Raw genomic sequence first — 18,605 nt, 5'->3', positions numbered from 1 at the left:
CTATCGTTCCATGCAGTATCACCCGCATAGCGTCTGAAATTGGAGCAATAATCCTCCACACAAAGCGACCCCTGATGCAGCGCCAGCAACCGCGCAACCGCCAACCCCACTCGGTCCGGTTCATCGAAGATACCCCCGAGTTCCTGAAAAAAGGAGTCCACCGACTGCAGAGAGGGGGAACCCTCGGGAATGGAAAAGGCCCAAGTCTGGGCAGAGCCCCGCAGCAGGGACATTATAAGCCCGACCCTCTGGACCTCCGAGCCGGAAGAACGGGGACGCATCCGAAAAAACAGGCGACACGCCTGTTGGAAAACGAAAAACTTGTTCCTCTCCCCAGAGAACACCTCGGGAAGAGGGCACTTGGGTTCGGGACAGGTAGAGGCGTTCTGCTCCTGCGACAACGCCCACTGCTCCTGGGCTACCATGCGAGCTGACAAATCTTGGATCACCGGCACCAGGTCTTGCAGCTGGTTTGCAAGGGCGCTGATCGCCGACATGAAAAGAAAAACAATATTTTAAGGGCCAGTTATTATGTTACGGCACTCTGCCCCCCGAGCGCCAAGTGGGATGCCCTGATCTTCCCGCACCCCACTGTCCCTGCCTACTTGCCTCGGCCCTGGCTAACCCCAGGCGGACAACTGGACGGCGGTCCCTGCACTGGCTAGGGACCTGGCGGCTGACAAGCAGGAAACTACCTAATGGGGGGAACAGAGTGCCGACAGAGGAGGCAGGTGTAACAGACCAAACAAACTGACAAGGCTGGAGATGGAGCTCACAGGCAAACTGGCAGAGTGCTGGATAGCAACTAGTGCTGACTGGGCCAGACTAGATTAGAGGCAAACAGAACCAACCAAAACAGACTGAGTAATAGGGGACCAGAGGGAGCTGACCGAACACTAGGGACTGACTGAGGAGAACCGCAGACAGACTGGCTAGGTGCATGCAGAACCAATAACTGGCAATGAGCTCAGTTCACTGCCAGTCTTTTAACCACAAGGTTCCGCCCAGGGGCGGAGAGTGGGAGGAGGCAACTCCACCCACTGCTGTATAAGAAGCACAGAGGAGTGCGGGCGGCACCCTATGGGCGGGCACGCCCACGCTGCCGCCCACTGGCCAACCCAAGCTGCTGGGATGACCTCGACACAGGGCTCCAGGCTGCTGGAGCCGACGCCGGAGCGACGCGCGCCGACCGCGGGACCCCATGCCGCACTGTATGGTAACACTACCTCACTGATAGACAACTGTGTCTCATCGTCATCGTCCTCCTCACCCACTGAAAGCTCTTGAGACAGTTGCCGGAAGTCCCCAGCCTCATCCCCCGGACCCCGGAAACTTTCCAAAGGTTGGGCATCGGTCATGACAAACTCCTCCGGTGGGAGAGGAACCATTGCTGCCCATTCTGGGCAGGGGCCCGAGAACAGTTCCTGAGAGTCTGCCTGCTCCTCAGAATGTGTCATTGTAATGGAGTGAGGAGGCTGGGAGGAAGGAGGAGCAGCAGCCAGAGGATTCAGAGTTGCAGCAGTGGACGGCGTAGAAAACTGGGTGGTCGTTAGATTGCTGGATGCACTTTCTGCCATCCCCGACAGGACCTGCTCACACTGCTCAGTTTCTAATAAAGGTCTACCGCGTGGACCCATTAATTGTGAGATGAATCTGGGGACACCAGAAACTTGCCTCTCTCCTAATCCCGCAGCAGTCGGCTGCGATACACCTGGACCAGGAGCTCAGCCTGTGCCCACACCCTGACTTGGGCCTCCGCATCCTCGCCCGCGTCCACGTCCTCTAGGCCTACCCCTACCCCTCAGCATGGTGTATTACGAGTAGAGCAGAAACAGAACGCTGTAATTAAATGTGCCGCTTATTGGCCTGTGGTTGGAGCCTGACTTCGCTTACGGAGCGCAGAGCAGAGCCAGGAAACAATTATGCGCAAGCCTGTCGTGAGACCTAGGTGCGTATGACTGAGCTACTGTAATTCACATCGCAGAACCAGTCAAGTGGCCAAAGGGCAGTGGTAGGCCTTAAGTATTTTGCTACAATTTTTTAAAATGGTGAGGTGAAAAAGCAGACAGACACCGTATGCAGCGTATATATGTATACTGTTTCCCTGTGGCGGGATGACGGCGATCATGTAACGGCCTCAGCAGAGCCAGGAAACAATTATGCGCAAGCCTGTCATGAGACCTAGGTGCGTATGACTGAGCCACTGTAATTCACATCGCAGAACCAGTCAAGTGGACAAAGGGCAGTGGTAGGCCTTAAGTATTTTGCTACAATTTTTTTAAATGGTGAGGTGAAAAAGCAGACAGACACCGTATGCAGCGTATATATGTATACTGTTTCCCTCTGGCGGGATGACGGCGATCATGTAACGGACACAGCAGAGCCAGGTAACAATTATGCGCAAGCCTGCTGTAACGCTTAGCTGGGTATTAATTAGCGACAGCTACCCCCAGCAGACACGCAGGAAACTGAAGACGGTCACAGGCCGCCCAAATATAGTATTTTTCCCCAATTTTTTTGAAAAAGCCCACTGCCTATATAGACAGTATATTTCTTTCCCTGTACCACTGTCCCTGCCTCACCAGTACTGGCCCTATACTCTGTACAATGACTGCAGACTGAGGACGCTATGGTCTGCACGCCCGATATACAAAAAAAAAAAGGTTGTGCAACACTGCTAAAAGCAGCCTCAACAGTACTTCACATGGTCAGATGTGGCCCTAAGAAGGACCGTTGGGGTTCTTGAAGACGAATATAACACCTAACACTCTCCCTATAGCAGCTAAAGCAAGACAGCACTTTCCCTGATCTCTGTCAGCATGCATCTGTGGCGAGCCGCGAGCGGGGCAGATTTTAATACTCCAGTGTCACCTGATCTCCCCAGCCACTCACTGCAGGGGGGTGGTATAGGGCTGGAATGTCACAGGAGGAAGTTGTAATGCCTTCCCTGTCTTTCTATTGGCCAGAAAAACGCGCAAATTTTTCAGGGAAGAAAATGAAAGTGACTCGAACATCGCGTGGTGCTCGTCTCGAGTAATGAGCATCTCGAGTACCCTAATACTCGAACGAGTATCAAGCTCGGACGAGTACGCTCGCTCATCTCTATTTCCGATATATCGGGATAAGGGGTAATAACATAAACAAAAATTCATGTCCCCTTCCTCTGGGACAGGCATATATACAGATGAAATGCAAATTATCTCTGCTGTGGCTGATCTCCTCTCCTCACTCCCTCTCTTACCTGCACACACACAAAAAGTGACAGCTGTAAATTTGGTATTCCCAACTCAACTTCAAACGGCTGTCGCTGTGGTTCTGTATAGGTTATGAACATGCTTCTAATGTCATTTTAAAGCCAAGAATTCATATTCCAACAGCATGTTGATAGAACTGGAACTACAGCTGTTTAAAGTAGAACAAACTCTGTTTATCCCAAACTATAATGTCCTTTTCCCAGAGAACGAACAGAGCTTGTCCTAAATTGCTGGGGGGTTAAGAAAAAAAAAAATCATTAAATCCCAGACAATCAACCCCCTTAAGAGACATTTCTAATGTGCCCTTAGTTCATGAAGAATATCTCCTTGAGATGTTTTAGTACCTATTTTATGGACTTAATACAATGATTATTCCCTTGAATCATTAGCTCGATTTCCTTTCGATCATCCCGAAACCAATGTGCAAAGGGCATTTACAAGCAATGTGACCCAAGAATTCATCTTGATAATTTTTAACTATGTTAATTTGAATAAAGTCTTATCTAACTGAAGACATGCTGATAATGTCCTTTCCTAGGGCTGGGAACCATCCAGACTGAAGCACCATTTCTGAGACCTCTCTAAGGCTGAGGGACCATGAATTGGTGGAAGGTGGTGGGGATTTGTTTTGGGGCTGTGGGGATATTAGCCATCGGACTCTTGATCGGGCATTTTGGTATTTCAACTGATACTGAGCCAAAGTGGGTGAAGGATCTTGCTCAAGATCTCGATGAAAACTTTATAAAACAATTCATGAACGAGGTGAATAATGAAAACATCAAGGAGAATCTGAGGTGAGACACAACACTTTTCCTTGGCATAGATGAAAGTAGTTTTATAGTGCTTAGTTGTAAACTTTTAGATGGGTTCTAGGAATGCCGTCCCTCACGGCCCATTATATCCACTTTTAATTGGCTTTGGAGGATCTTCTTTTTTTTGGGAACCCCTAGAACAGCTTTTATGGTACCCGCAATTCTGAAAACCTCAAAAGATAAGGATCTTGACTAAATCGGGCTATACAGGATTAGGAAATTATAACGTCTCTTTTCCAAAAACAGCACTCCTGTCAATAACTAGTAGTTATATTCTTGTACATAGGGGGCAGTATTATAGTAGTTATAGTCTTGTACATAGGGGGCAGTATTATAGTAGTTATATTCTTGTACATAGGGAGCAGTATTATAGTAGTTATATTCTTGTACATAGGGGCAGTATTATAGTAGTTATATTCTTGTACATAGGGGCAGTATTATAGTAGTTCTATTCTTGTACATAGGGGGCAGTATTATAATAGTTATGTTCTTGTACATAGGGGCAGTATTATAGTAGTTATATTCTTGTACATAGGGGGCAGTATTATAGTAGTTATATTCTTGTACATAGGGAGCAGTATTATACTAGTTATATTCTTGTACATAGGGAGCAGTATTATACTAGTTATATTCTTGTACATAGGGACCAGTAGTATAGTAGTTATATTCTTGTACATAGGGAGCAGTATTATAGTAGTTATATTCTTGTACATAGGGAGCAGTATTATAGTAGTTATATTCTTGTACATAGGAGGCAGTATTATAGTAGTTATATTCTTGTACATAGGGGGCAGTATGATAGTAGTTATATGCTTGTACATAGGGGGCAGTATTATAGTAGTTATAATCTTGTACATAGGGGGTAGTATTGTAGTAGTTATATTCTTGTATATAGGAGTAGTATTATAGTAGTTATATTCTTGTACATAGGGGGCAGTATTATAGTAGTTATATTCTTGTACATAGGGGCAGTATTATAATAGTTATATTCTTATACATAGGGAGCAGTATTATAGTAGTTATATTCTTGTACATAGGGGGCAGTATTATACTAGTTATATTCTTGTACATAGGAGCAGTATTATACTAGTTATATTCTTGTACATAGGAGGCAGTATTATAGTAGTTATATTCTTGTACATAGGAGGCAGTATTATAGTAGTTATATTCTTGTACATAGGAGGCAGTATTATAGTAATTATATTCTTGCATATAGGGATAGTATTATAGTAGTTATATTCTTGTACATAGAGGGCAGTATTACAGTAGTTATATTCTTGTACATAGGAGGCAGTATTATAGTATTTTTTATTCTTGTACATGGGGGGGCAGTATTATAGTAGATGTATTCTTGTACATATGGGGCAGTATTATAGTACTTTGACGTGCTGAAAGTCATGGATTAGGAACTTACTATTTTGTAGGATACCCTCTAGTCCAGCATTTGGATGTGGCATCGATTCCACAAGTGGATAGAAGACGTTTGCGGAATGTTGAGCTCATTTTCTAGAACACTACCTCCTGCTGTGTGGAATTTTAAGGTGCATAATCTTAGATCTCTCCACCACATCCCATAAATGCTTGACTGGTCTCATGTGCGTGCAACCTGCAGGTCATACCTTTCATAGGAACTCTCCAGAATACTCCAAGAACATTTTCTGCACAACTTGGGCTCAGTGGCATAATGTGTTATGCTGTTGGAATAGTGGGGATGTATGAAGTCCATGAAGGCCTGCAAATGGTCAGTGAAGCTTAGTGGGCACCAGTCAATGGTATGTTTATACGAACCAGTGGACCAAACCCATGCCATGAGAACACACCCCACACTAGTTTGGAACCACCAACAGTCTGCACTGTGCCTTGTTGACAACTGGGGTACACAGCCTTATGGGGTCTGCACCACACGCAAACCATACCATCAGCCCATAACAACTAGTACTATGACTCTTCAGACCACACCAGATGTTGCTAGTCCTGTAGGGTCTAGTTAGGAACCCCACAAGCCCAGGTGAGGCGCTGTGTCTGGTATTGTGATGATAACATAGGCACTCTGGCGGATTTTCTGCTGCTATATCCCATGGAAGCTAAAAAACCCTGTCCTGCCCTGCGTGATATGGGGCCTCCTGCATTAAATGTTGATGTGACTTCTGCCAGAGTCACTTATCTTTTCGCACTGACAATCCTAGCCAGGTGCTGCCAGTCCCGATCATTAAATGCCAGTGAGCGGTCACTGTGCTGCCCACTCTGTAACATCATAGAAGGTATTACCAATGTGGATGAAGGAATCTTAAATGCCTACACAACTTCGGAAATGGCATGTCCCATCCGTCTGGCACCCACTATAATGCCTCATTTGAATGCCGATAGTCCATGTTGTCTTGCCATGAGCACGCTGACCAGTGTTCAACCTCTCTCGCAGGATAATGCTTCACAATGTATATGGGTATGGGCATAATATCCCATGACTTTTGGCATGTCACTGTAGATATATCCTTGACCATAGGGCGCAATATTATAGTAGTTATAGCAATTACGTTCTAGTCTGTTAAGGAACAAAATTGCATATTGCAACTTTTCATTTTACATCACAAAGTATACCGTAACTTTTATTTCACCTGAGGAAAAACAAGGGATTAGATCAATCCTACCGAGTCCCTCCAGATAAGCACATGCACATGTGTCTGTTATCTGCTTGTCACCCTTTCCATAGAAATAATGTGTTTGGCTGACCTATGATAAATGTTTATAGTACAGTCGGGAGACGGCAACAGTTCTTTATGGTTGCCGCTGGCTTTAAAAATTCCAAAAAAATATTCCCCCTGGAAATCCTCATGTCATTATTTTTTGGGTTTTCATTGTGGATTATTCTGTTTCTCATTGTTTAAACATCACAATTATCTCTTTTCTGCAGAATCCTGTCCAAGAAGCCCCACGTAGCCACAAGTGAGGCAGACGAGGAATTGGTGCAACTGCTTCTATCTCGCTGGAATGACTTAAACACTGGTCTAGATGAAGCCAAGGAAGAACGATATAAGGTGTACCTGTCCTTTCCAGATGAGAAGACCCCAAACAATGTCAGAGTTTGTAAGTAGCGCTGTCTACCTGCGTCACGCATATACGAATCAAAACTCTTAAAGGCGTTGTCTCACTTCTAGCTGTTGATGACCTTCAATAGGACTCAGGCTGCAGTACCAAGCCAGGCCACTGCACAATGTAGTTCCAGAAAACTTCTTATTATGGCCTTAGTCAGACGGGCGTTTTTTCGCGCGATTTGCACATGCGCATGCGTCCAGCGATTTTTTTTAAAACCATTGCTTTGCAATGGTATCGGACACATGAGCGCTTTTTATGCGCTCGTCTGATAAATTATAGAACAGAAATCGCAGATCGCACCTATCTGCGATCTGCGATTCCTGTTCTCTTCTCTATATGCGCTCAATGGGGCCGGCGGCAGCAGCGCCGACCCCATTGAGAACATATAGAAGACAAATCATTCTTCTCTGCCACAGCTGTAACAGCTGTGGCAGAGAAGAACGATGTTTGCCCATTGAATTCAATGGAGCCGGCAATACAGCCAGCTCCATTGAAAGCAATGGGCTGCCGGCGAGCGCAGGATGAATTGTCGGGAAGGGCTTAAATATATAAGCCCTTCCCTGCAATTCATCCAGAAATGTGTAAAAATAAAAAAAAATATATATATATACTCACCTCGTCCTGGCAGACGGAGTTCAGAGCGGCTGGCCTGCAGTGGGTGTGAAGGGGGTGTGAGTCAGACTTGCCCTTGATTGGCTCAGCGCTGAGCCAATCAGAGGCAAGTCTGACTCACACCCCCTTCACACCCACTGCAGGCCGGCCGCTCTGAACTTCGTCTGCCGGGACAAGGTGAGTATATAGATTTTTTTTATTTTTACACTTTTCTGGATGAATTGCAGGGAAGGGCTTATATATTTAAGCCCTTCCCGACAATTCATCCTGCGCTCGCCCGCAGCGCATTGCTTTCAATAGAGCAGGCTGTATTGCCGGCTCTATTGAATTCAATGCGCTGGACAGGTCCAGCCCGTTTCTAATGAAACGCGGCTAGGAGCAGATTTTTCGGGCGATTTTTTTTGGCCCCGGTCACGCGATTTGTGGATGCGCATCCGTCATGCGATCCGCAAATCGCGCGAAAAAACACCCGTATGACTAAGGCCTATATGTGTTGCCCATAGATATCAAACCATTAAGGATGTAACTATTTTTGATATTTAGAATGCAGGATATTTTTTCATATTTGTATTACCATAGTCCAAGAGCCAAAACCTCCCTTATATTTTCACTCTGTTGCTGTGAAAAAATCTTATTCTTTGCACTTTTTTGCATAATATTTAGCGTTCAACAAATGTTAACTTTTTTGTTAGCGGAAAACACAAAAAATTCTATTCTGCCATTGTTTTATTTATGTTCTTTGAACACCTTAAAGGGGTTGTACTAAAATTACAAGTTATTCATTTTCCAAAGGATAACTTGGGGGGATCTCTCTGCTAAGACTTCTGGCAATCTTGAGAAAGGACCTCCCGTGTCCCTCTCTACCTGTCACTGCAGGGGTTGCTTCTCCCTCCGCAGTGACAGGCAGAATGCATGGAGCACTGGTCAAGCATGAACAGTCAGCACCCAATTCAATTCAATGACAGTAATACCCAAGCCCTTGTCATTCGCCTATCTTTTAGTCCCATCGAAAGCGAATGGAGCGTTGGCGTACTTGCATGACTAGCACTCCATTCAGTCTCTTCCTCATGGCTGGGGATGTAGTAGCCTGCAATGTGGAGGACAGGGACACAGGACCCTCCCCCTCCTCCTTCAGATTGGTGGGGGTCTCAGCGGTGAGACCCACATCGATCGGCAACTTAGGAGTCAGGGGGTAACTTGTAAACTTGGCACAAGCCCTTTAAATAACAGGTTGTTATGATGATATTTTTCTTTATGTTTTATAAATTTTATTTATTAAACTGTTTTTATTGACAATAATTATATTTATTTTTTGTGTATTTATTACTATTTAATAACTTTAAAGTTTTTTTGTCCTAAAGGGGGCTTTTACTTTAACATTTCATTTTTAAAGTTTTTAATTATGCCTTTGAATACCCAGCGCTGTTCATTAAAACAGTCAGCACCCGCAAATTGCTATTGGGCTGGCAAAAGGATCCCTATTCATCTGTCCTGCTGCTTTCCATCATGTCATCACACAGATCTAACAGTCTGAATTCACATTACCTTTCATCATAATCTTTGCCACGGGGTAGCAGTCGTTAATCGCAGAAGGCTGCAACCCTTCGTATGTGCAGCCTTTTGGCTTTGGTGGACCATCAATAGCCATTGAGAACAATGGGAACTGACTTGTTTAATTGACGTCAGCACTTCATTTTTAATCCAGACATACTGCAGAGTAATTTGTAATAAGATTCCTTAAAGGGGTTGTAGAGGATTAAAAAAAAACATGGCTGCTTTCTTCCAAAAACGTCACTAAATCTGTCTATAAGTTGTGTGTTTTATTGCAGCTCAGCCATATTCACTTCAATTAAGGGGGATATGCCAAGGTATAAAGTTATCCACAGTATAGGGGACCTTGTACAACCCCTTTAATTTATCTTATGGATCACTTCAAATGCAACTTTTAACTCTTACCTCTTTTTTTGTTTTTTTGCACAGTGAGCCCAGAAGGTAACGTCACGTTTCAGTCAAGAGAAAGAGAGGTCCAGATCACTGATGACCAGAAAGACCCAAACATTATACAGCCATTTCTGGCATTTGCTCCCAATGGCACAGTTAAGGTATGCTTCACCTTTGCGTTCACTTACTGGGCTTTTTACTAGCTTACAGACATTAGAGTAGGGGCAGATGGAAGAAAATAACACATGACTGGGGGATCTGACTACACATAGGGTTTATTTGTAGTCTGTAACCATGGAGATGCATAGTTTTGTATAAGAGCTGCAGACACAAAAGGTAAGAGCTTATTTGCAAAGATGCTTCTTTTTTTTTTATTTAGCTGTATCAGAGCAACTAAAAATGGTAGCAAGGGTGGATATACCTTTTTTTTGTATAATCAGAACTTTATTGCCACCAGTCTGTTTTGAACACTTTAGATGCATCTTGATTTTCCCTGTCTGGATTTCTCATTCCAAGGGTTCTGCCTCATCTTCATCATCCTTTCATTTTATTCTTTAGGGGAAACTTGTATATGCTAATGAAGGCAAAATAAGTGATTTTCAGTACCTGGCTAATACTACAAACCTGAACGGGACTATTGCAATTGTACGCTATGGAGGAACAGGCAGAGTAAATAAGGTAAGATAATGGATTTTTTTTTTTTAAAAACACATAACATTTGGTAGGATTCCGAAGCCGTGACAATTTTATCCGACTCTGAAAAAGTAGAGTAGGTGGCTTGGTCTGCCTGTACGATATGCCACTGACCATAGAAATCAAGACATTAAGACTTTGGCGTAACTATAGGGAATGCAGGGGATGCGGTTGCACCCGGGCCCAGGAGCCTTAGAGGGTCCCATAAGGCCTCTCTTCTCCATATTGGGAGCCCAATAAGCATTATAGTTGGGGGCCCCGTTACAGGTTTTGCATTGGGGCCCATGAGCTTCAAGTTACGCCTCTGCATTAAGGCATATCTTCAGTGATCCTTTCTAAAATCCGCAGGGGTTAAATACTAGTTTTGTAATCTACGAATGTATCAAAAGTTTACCTTAACTGTGCTAACTTTCTGCGACCAGTTATTTCCGCTTAAACAATTGAAAAGCTGGTTTAGTGTAGTTATGATGGCATTCATGATACAGGACAAATAATGTTTTATTTTAAGATTGGTCAGTGGATGTGGTGATACCAAATATGAATATTTGTTTTGTGGGAAATGATTTTTTTTTTTTACCTTTTTTAATGTTTAGTTTTTTTTGGAATAAATCAACCTTAAACTTGTTTTTACTATTTTTTGTAATTCTCAAAGGGGACTTGAACTAGCAATCATTGGATCGCCTATACAATATACTGCAATAATTCAATATACTGCTACTGAACTATATTAAGGTTATCTGTAGTCACAGCTGTTGAGGCCTGGTGAGCAAGCTTGTAGAAACAGTGACTGTGACCGAGCTACATCTTCACTGCATCTGTAGCTTGGCAGACCAAGACAGCATCTTCCTGTTAGTGAATTAGGACCATGGGGCGGTCTGCAGTACAAATGGCTGAGCATTGAAGGAAAAGGCTTTATAAAAGTACTGTACCTAAGTCTCAAAGAGTGCTGGAAAGTTTATATTTTTCACAGGAGGTACAGTTTAACTTTACGTTGTGTACATACAGTAAAAGACCGTGAGTTTGGGTGATGGAACTCCTTTGATGTGAAGGGATCAGAGCTGACTTAGTAGCGGAGTTGCATTGACATGCACCCCCCCCCCCCTTCCCCTTCATTACTGTCACTTGCTAATCAAAACTTGGACTGTAGTGCAACATTTTTAGGTTGGCCTCATCCCCCTTTCCCAATAGTTGGTGTAAAACTACACATGGCTACTTTTCTACATAAGTACGGCAGCACTCTTTCCATAGGAGAAGCAATGGTATCATAGTGATGCACTGGGGCTGCCAGATCCGGTAAGGACTGGGTGGGAAACATGAAGTACCTGTGACAAAGCGAAAATTATCTTTTTTTTTTTTAATTCAGGCCATAAATGCTGCCAAATTTGGAGTTATTGGAGTAATCATATACACTGATCCAAAGGATATAAATGATGGGAAGTCTGATCCCATGGATACCTACAACAACTCCTGGTATATGCCCCCATCTGGAGTAGAACGGGGTTCATTCAAGGTGAATTTTGGAGATCAACTCACTCCCTACTATCCAGCTAAAGGTAATCGTGCAAAGGCAATGAGGCCTTGTCATTGTTAATGAAGCTTCTTCTTAAAGTGCCCACCCTTAATCTAAATTGTATGAACGCTCCTTTCCCACAATGCCTCAATTCTTATTATCAATTATATGTATTTCCCAGAGTTTACCTACAGAATTCCAGAGTCCGAAATACAAGGCCTTTCCCATATACCTGCACAGCCAATTGGTTTTGAAGATGCACGAACCTTGATATGGTAATATGATAACCTAATACTTCATTGTGTAGATATGTACAATATGATACAGTATGGAAAAATAGCCAATCAGAACATATACACTGAATTGGTACTTTATTAGAAACACCCATTTAGTAGCACATTGAACCTCCTTTGGCCTTCACAACTGAAGCAATTCATAATATCATAGATTCCACTAGATGATGTAATCGTTCTGCGGGAATATTGGCCCATGTGGACAGGATGTTTCTTGTATGCCCCAAATTAGATGGAGAGCCTGACATGTTCTAATCAGCTGAGATGAAGGGGTCATCGATTCATGCTGATCCTCCCATCAGCATGGTGCAACAGAAATCTGAATTTCTTTGACCAGAGAATGTTTTTCTACCGCTCAGTGATCCAATTTTTGTGTTCTTTTGTCCACTGGAATCTCTCCCTTTTGTTTTTTTTTTTTAAGACAGTAATGATGCTGGAACTGGTCATCTGCTGTTGTAGCCCATCTGCACTAAGGAACGACCAGTTGTGTGTTCAGATGAGTTGTGTATTCAGCGGCAATATGCTTGACTGTGCAGTGTCTGTTTGTCTGAATGATTCCGGACACCCTCCTCTGACCCCTTTCAACAACGAGTTGTTTACATCCGCAGAACCCCTATTTGTTGGATGTTTTTCCTTAATCACACCAATCTTGGTATACTCTCCACACTCTTACATGAAAAAATCCCACAAGGTTGGCAGTAAAATCTCGGCCCCGGCTAGTCTAGCACAGATGGTCAGGCTTTGTTGGAAGTCGCTCAGATCACTGGATTTTCTCATCTAATGTGGATTTACACTGAAACTGATCCACAGAAAACTTGTCTAATTTCCATACGGGAAGCTCCAATAATAAAAGGGCCCGGAGGTCTAATCAAGTGGCCATTAAGTAGATATACAGTGATAAATCCTATAAAACATGTTACAGTATGTAACAAATTTGTGTAGGTAAAGAGAATTGTTTGAGTATTCCTTAGCTTTGCAACTCTTCCTCTAAACTTGTCTATACTAACAAGTAATTTGTGATTTAAAATATTACATTTCACCACCACCGTAAAGTCCAGGATTACTTCCACCATAGTCACCTATTTTTATCAGTCCAAAATTGGAAGAGGAATGGTTATTGTTGCTGCCAAAGTCATTGTATCCTCCACCACTGCCTCCATTGCCTTCACCAAATCCACCGCCACTTCCTCCATTGTTGTAACAGTCATAGCCACCATCTTTTCCTCCATATCCACTACCATGGCCTCCTGCTCCTCCATAGCCTCCTCCTTGGCTTCCACTATATCCCCGATCCACCACCGCAGCCATGTCCACTACCCTTACCAAACCTGTTGTAGTTATCACCTCCATAACCACAGCGTCCACTAAAAGCCACCACCCCTACCGCCAAAGTTTCCTCCACCACATCGTTCCCCATAATTATCGTTTGCACGAAAACCACTGTGTTCACTAAAGTCTCCTCCATCATGACCACTGTGACCTCTTTGAGTAGAAGATGCTGCCATTTCTTGCTTGGACAGTGCCTTCCTTACTTCACTGTTGTGATCCTTGATGAAGTGGTATTTCTGAATAACACTCCCGTCAACTGAATTGTGGTCTTTAAATGGGATAAAAGCAAATCCTCTTTTCTTGCCGTCGGCTCGGTCTGTCATCACCTCTACCAGTTCTATCTTTCCGTATTTCTCAAAGTAGAGTGTGCTGCCGGCCTTTGAGAATCTTGGTAGTGATTATGGTGGTGGCAGTGGTGGAAGCAGCAATTATGAAGGTGGCAGACACTTCTAATGGAGGAACATCATAAGATGCATGAGAATACACAGAAATCAATGAACAGGGTAGTAAGGACTCTCAAGCCATACATTCTGGAAAGCTGTTCTGTGGGAGGACGGCCCAGACTTGGTGGTGTGTGTGGACGGTGGAGATGGTGGTCCTGGACAATAGGCGGATAGCTGGTAAGGTCCAGGGGTGTAACTATAGTGGTGCCAAGGTAGCAGCCATACCTGACCATGATACCTCAGGCTATCAGCTTTAGGATGGGCAAATGGTACTACAGTAGATTTTATATTAGAGCTTGAGAAATAAGTCACACCACTGGTAGAGCCACTGTAAGAATGCAAGAGACATCAGAGGCGTGTAAAGTGGTCCTGTGCCACTAGGGGGTGGTGCACTGTCTATTTGTCTTGGGTTAAGAACTATCATATAAGAGCTGTCATATTTCCCTGAACTAGTCTTCCGATGTTGGTGGGTCTCAGGTATTCCAGCGCCCAAGGATTCCCCACTTTTATGGGAAAGTCAATCCAGCCATGTTCTTGGTATTATAATACTGTAAACCTTCACTGTTTTTCACAGGGGAGGCAGTCAAAATAGAAGTCTCCAAATTAATCTTGACAGAGCCCTTTCACAGTGGTTTTACCCTCGATACTTCTGCCGAGACAGTTGTTCCTCTAGACATCAGGACACTTGTTTCTTCACCACTCAGTCTATCTAGACCTTGCAATTTCGTCCTTATTATTAAATCTCAAAATTTATAATGCTCCTGATGATCCACGCAACCAAGTGGTGAAACGCGTCGAGCAACAAATCAGTGAGAAATATAGCAGAAAAACGGAAACTTGAGTTTTAGGGTCTAGAAAGACCCCTATTAATAGAGGGGAAGTTTCATCACGTCTCTGAGAGTTCTCTCATGGTAGACACTTTGGTACCTTACATCAATCCCAAAACGTTTTTTTTTTCCCCTCAGTCAGTTTCGTGAAGAAACGTTCACACAAGTCGCAAAACAAAACCCACTGATGGTGTGTGGGTTACACAACACCAAGAATCAGTGAGAGACCAATTAGCAACCGGAAATAATTCACTTTTACGTATCCGGCTGGCTAATATACAATCTGTTTCCCACCTTTCCACCGTCATCGGGAATAAGTGGGACAGAAACACTGTGGTCTCCAGGTTTCTACAATGTTATAATGTCTATACACAGACACTTACTCTTAGCGACGGTTAATGGTGTGATCAGTTGGTTTTATACCACGTCCCTCACTTTGTTTTATGTGTTGTGCCCCTACGTGTCATTTTAATATTTGTCTAAATAAAAATTAATATTTTTTATTCTAAGTCACCACTGTGAAAGGGCTCTGTAAACCTTCACTGTGCTTATATGATGGTGTTTTCTTATACTTTCTACAGTGAACTGGATGGACCAGATGCGCCAGACAACTGGCAAGGAGCTCTTGGATGTCGTTATAAAGTAGGACCTGGCTTCCGGTCAGGTATTTACAATAACAGGTACTGGGCATTATACTTTTAACGCTCACCTCTTATGCTGTATACCTTTTATTATTGGCAAATCAAGTACAGTAGTTCAAAAACTTGGATTATCAGGCTTTTGGGTGCATTTACACAGGCGAGTGCAATATCATTCAGAGAAGTTCAGACTTGTATTGCCCTTGCAAACACATGATTTTTTTACGCGAGTGCGATGCATTTTGCTCGAAAAATGCACCACTTTACCGCACTTGTGATTATCACATACGTGAAAAAGTGAGTGGAAACCGCCTTTTATTCCAGAAGTTAAAAAGTGATTGACTTTTTAAAATTTGTTTGTTTGTTTTGCTTTTTGCTCCCATAGGGAAGAATGGGCGATCCTTGTCATTATGGGGTATTGATTATAGAATGATGGGGGGGAAAACTTTTTTTTTTTTTAATTTGCTCAAGCCCCAACATAACAATATGTAAAAAAGTTAGTCTGGATACTTTCCAAATGCAGGGTAGCTAAATAAACCTTCAATGCGTTAACTATAATGCTGCCATCACCTTTGAACTTCTATTTCAGTGAAGTCCAAGTTAATGTTTACAACAACCGAACAATACGATCTTCAGCAAATGTGATGGGGCTGATCAGAGGAGCCATAGAGCCGGGTAGGATTATCATGAGTCAGAGTCTTCCAGCCAATACAGATAAGAGAGTCTATGGGCTCCTATGCAACATGTGGCCTTGAGCAAAAACATGACCCACTGGATACTGTAATGTTACATTATAACCATGATATATTAGCTATTAACAATTGTGCTATGACAGCAAAATCTCCTCCCCATTCCCCCTCGCTGTTGGGGTCCCCCAGGGCTCGGTCCTTGGCCCGCTTCTCTTCTTGATCTACACAGCCCCAATCAGACAAACCATCTGCAAATTCAGCCTCCAATATCACCTCTATGCTGACAACACCCAGTTATACACTTCTTCCCGTGACATCTTTGCACCCTTTCTTCAAAACATCACTGACTTTATGTTATCTCCATCACAATGTCCCCCCCTAACCTCTCAAAAACTGATCTCCTTGTTTTTCTGCCCTCAACCAGCTGACCTCCCCCTGAGATCTACATATCAGTTTCTGGCATCCCCATAACCCCCAAACAGCACGCCCGCTGCCTTGGGGTCACACTGGACTCTGACCTCTCCTTTACCCCCACATCCAATCTCTGGCCCGAACATGCCACCTGCACCTCAGAAATATTGCCAAAATCCGTCCGTTCCTCACCACGGACACACTACAGACATTTGTTGTCGTCTTCATCCACTCCCGACTTGACTACTGCAACTCGCTGTTCATTGGCAGCAGACTGTCCGCTCTCCAGTCCATACTAAATGCAGCAGCTAGACTCCTATCCAGCCGCTTCTCAGATGCCTCCACACTATGCCAGTCGCTGCACTGGGTGCCCATCTGCTACACAACTCAATTGAAACCAGTCACCCTCATTCACAATGCTCTCCATGGCGCTGCACCACCGTACATCGCTTCTCTCCTGTCCGTACATCACCCAGCCAGCACACTCCGATCTGCTAACACACTCAGACTAAACACCCCTCTAATACGAATCTCACATGCTCGCCTCCAGGACTTCTTTAGAGCAGCACTAGTCCTCTGGAACTCTCTACACTAAAACATACAGACAATCCCCGACGCACGGAACTTTAGACGTGTCTTAAAGACACACCTCTCCAAACCTCCTCATCTAGTCCCCCACCTCCACAATACTCTTTCTTCCCCTCCCAATGGCTTTCCGCTTTTACGTATCATGTACCCTTCCTGCTTCGTACCTCCTGTACTACCACCCTGTTTGTGTCCTTAAATATGTATATCACATGTTATCGTGTTATAGCTGTGTTCCCCTTGCTCCGCCGCCTGCCCTTGTTCCTTCTGTTATCACCTCCGCCCCCTCTGTTTCTAAATAATTAAATATCACATGTAACTTTTGTAATTTCTGTAATTTTCGTATTGTTTGTGTTCCCCATGTGCCTCGAAAGCACTGCAGAATAGGTTGGTGCTATACAAATAAAGATTATTATTAACTTGTCTATATTCAGACAGATACATTCTATATGGCAACCACCGAGATAGCTGGGTACATGGAGCCATCGACCCAAGCAGTGGAACTGCAGTGATGCTAGAGATAACAAGAATTTTGGGCACCAAGCTTAAAAGCGGTACAGTTCTTCAAATTCTCACTTAATTACCTCTGACTATATATTAACAATGCTGCTCGGTTAATCTATGATATATTTCAGGTAAATGGCGTCCTCGTAGAACCATCATTTTTGGCAGCTGGGGAGCAGAAGAGTTTGGGCTAATTGGCTCAACTGAGTTTGCTGAGGTAATCTGGTGGTATGCAATTAATGTCCAGTAACAATGTGTAGAGGAGGTGATGGGTATAAGGGTGAGGCACCAGCCTAGGGTGAAGACAGGATTACGTTGTCCTACCATAATACAAGAAGATATTCCAATGGAATAATCTGACCTAATAAGGGTGGTTTCACATCTGTATTGGGAAGCAGGAAAGGGGATTCCCCAGGGCCGAATCGCCACGTCTCCGGATGGAACCGAACAGCATCGAACAGACCTCATTGACTATAATGGGGTCCATCTACTTTCCGCCTGGCTGTTCCTGGTATAGCTGCTCAGTCCTAATCCACTGAATGAGATTGACCTGCACTTAGGCCATATGATGCCACAACCCTGTGGACAACTTGCAGTGCTCACTGCGAAGCAGCCTCTTCAAACAGCGGATCAGGGGGGGTCCCATGTTATGAATCATATTGATTACCTATCTTGAGGATTGGTCATCGATACTTTAGTGCCAGAAAGCCACTTTAATTGTTGTATTATGAAAAGTTCTGCACAATTTCAAAATCTCTGCTTACTGTCAGTTCTTGTTTCCATTCTGAGGCTGTAAGCCCATCCAGAAGTCCTCCTTCACATAGCTGACTTTTTGTTACACCTTTTCAGTCTAGAAAGTCCTTTGTGAACTAGGCCCAGTAGTAGCACACATCTCTCCACTGTCCTGAACTCCGAACTAGGAAAAAACTGAAAACTGTTAGCTGTGTGAGCAGGCAGCCTATGGCTAGGAT

At 43.8% G+C, this 18,605-nt stretch overlaps 1 protein-coding gene and 1 pseudogene across 1 annotated transcript in view; one reads left to right on the top strand and one right to left on the bottom strand.

Moving 5' to 3' along the window:
* Nucleotides 1–3,851: 3,851 nt before the first annotated feature.
* Nucleotides 3,852–18,605, top strand: part of LOC136609583 (aminopeptidase NAALADL1-like) — a 37,612-nt gene continuing 22,858 nt past the window's right edge. Inside the window, exons 1-10 of the mRNA XM_066589163.1 lie at nucleotides 3,852–4,048; nucleotides 6,978–7,150; nucleotides 9,752–9,873; nucleotides 10,271–10,390; nucleotides 11,769–11,958; nucleotides 12,097–12,190; nucleotides 15,389–15,487; nucleotides 16,035–16,120; nucleotides 17,565–17,684; nucleotides 17,766–17,851. Coding sequence (XP_066445260.1) covers nucleotides 3,852–4,048; nucleotides 6,978–7,150; nucleotides 9,752–9,873; nucleotides 10,271–10,390; nucleotides 11,769–11,958; nucleotides 12,097–12,190; nucleotides 15,389–15,487; nucleotides 16,035–16,120; nucleotides 17,565–17,684; nucleotides 17,766–17,851 — 1,287 coding nt within the window. The remainder of the gene's footprint in view (nucleotides 4,049–6,977; nucleotides 7,151–9,751; nucleotides 9,874–10,270; nucleotides 10,391–11,768; nucleotides 11,959–12,096; nucleotides 12,191–15,388; nucleotides 15,488–16,034; nucleotides 16,121–17,564; nucleotides 17,685–17,765; nucleotides 17,852–18,605) is intronic.
* LOC136616115 (heterogeneous nuclear ribonucleoproteins A1 homolog) lies at nucleotides 13,238–15,115 on the bottom strand (annotated as a pseudogene).

This window comes from Eleutherodactylus coqui, chromosome 1 (assembly GCF_035609145.1).
Source record: "Eleutherodactylus coqui strain aEleCoq1 chromosome 1, aEleCoq1.hap1, whole genome shotgun sequence".
NCBI lineage: Eukaryota > Metazoa > Chordata > Amphibia > Anura > Eleutherodactylidae > Eleutherodactylus > Eleutherodactylus coqui.
The sequence above is the reverse complement of the archived record's forward strand: the minus strand, read 5'-3'. Positions and strand labels throughout refer to the sequence as shown.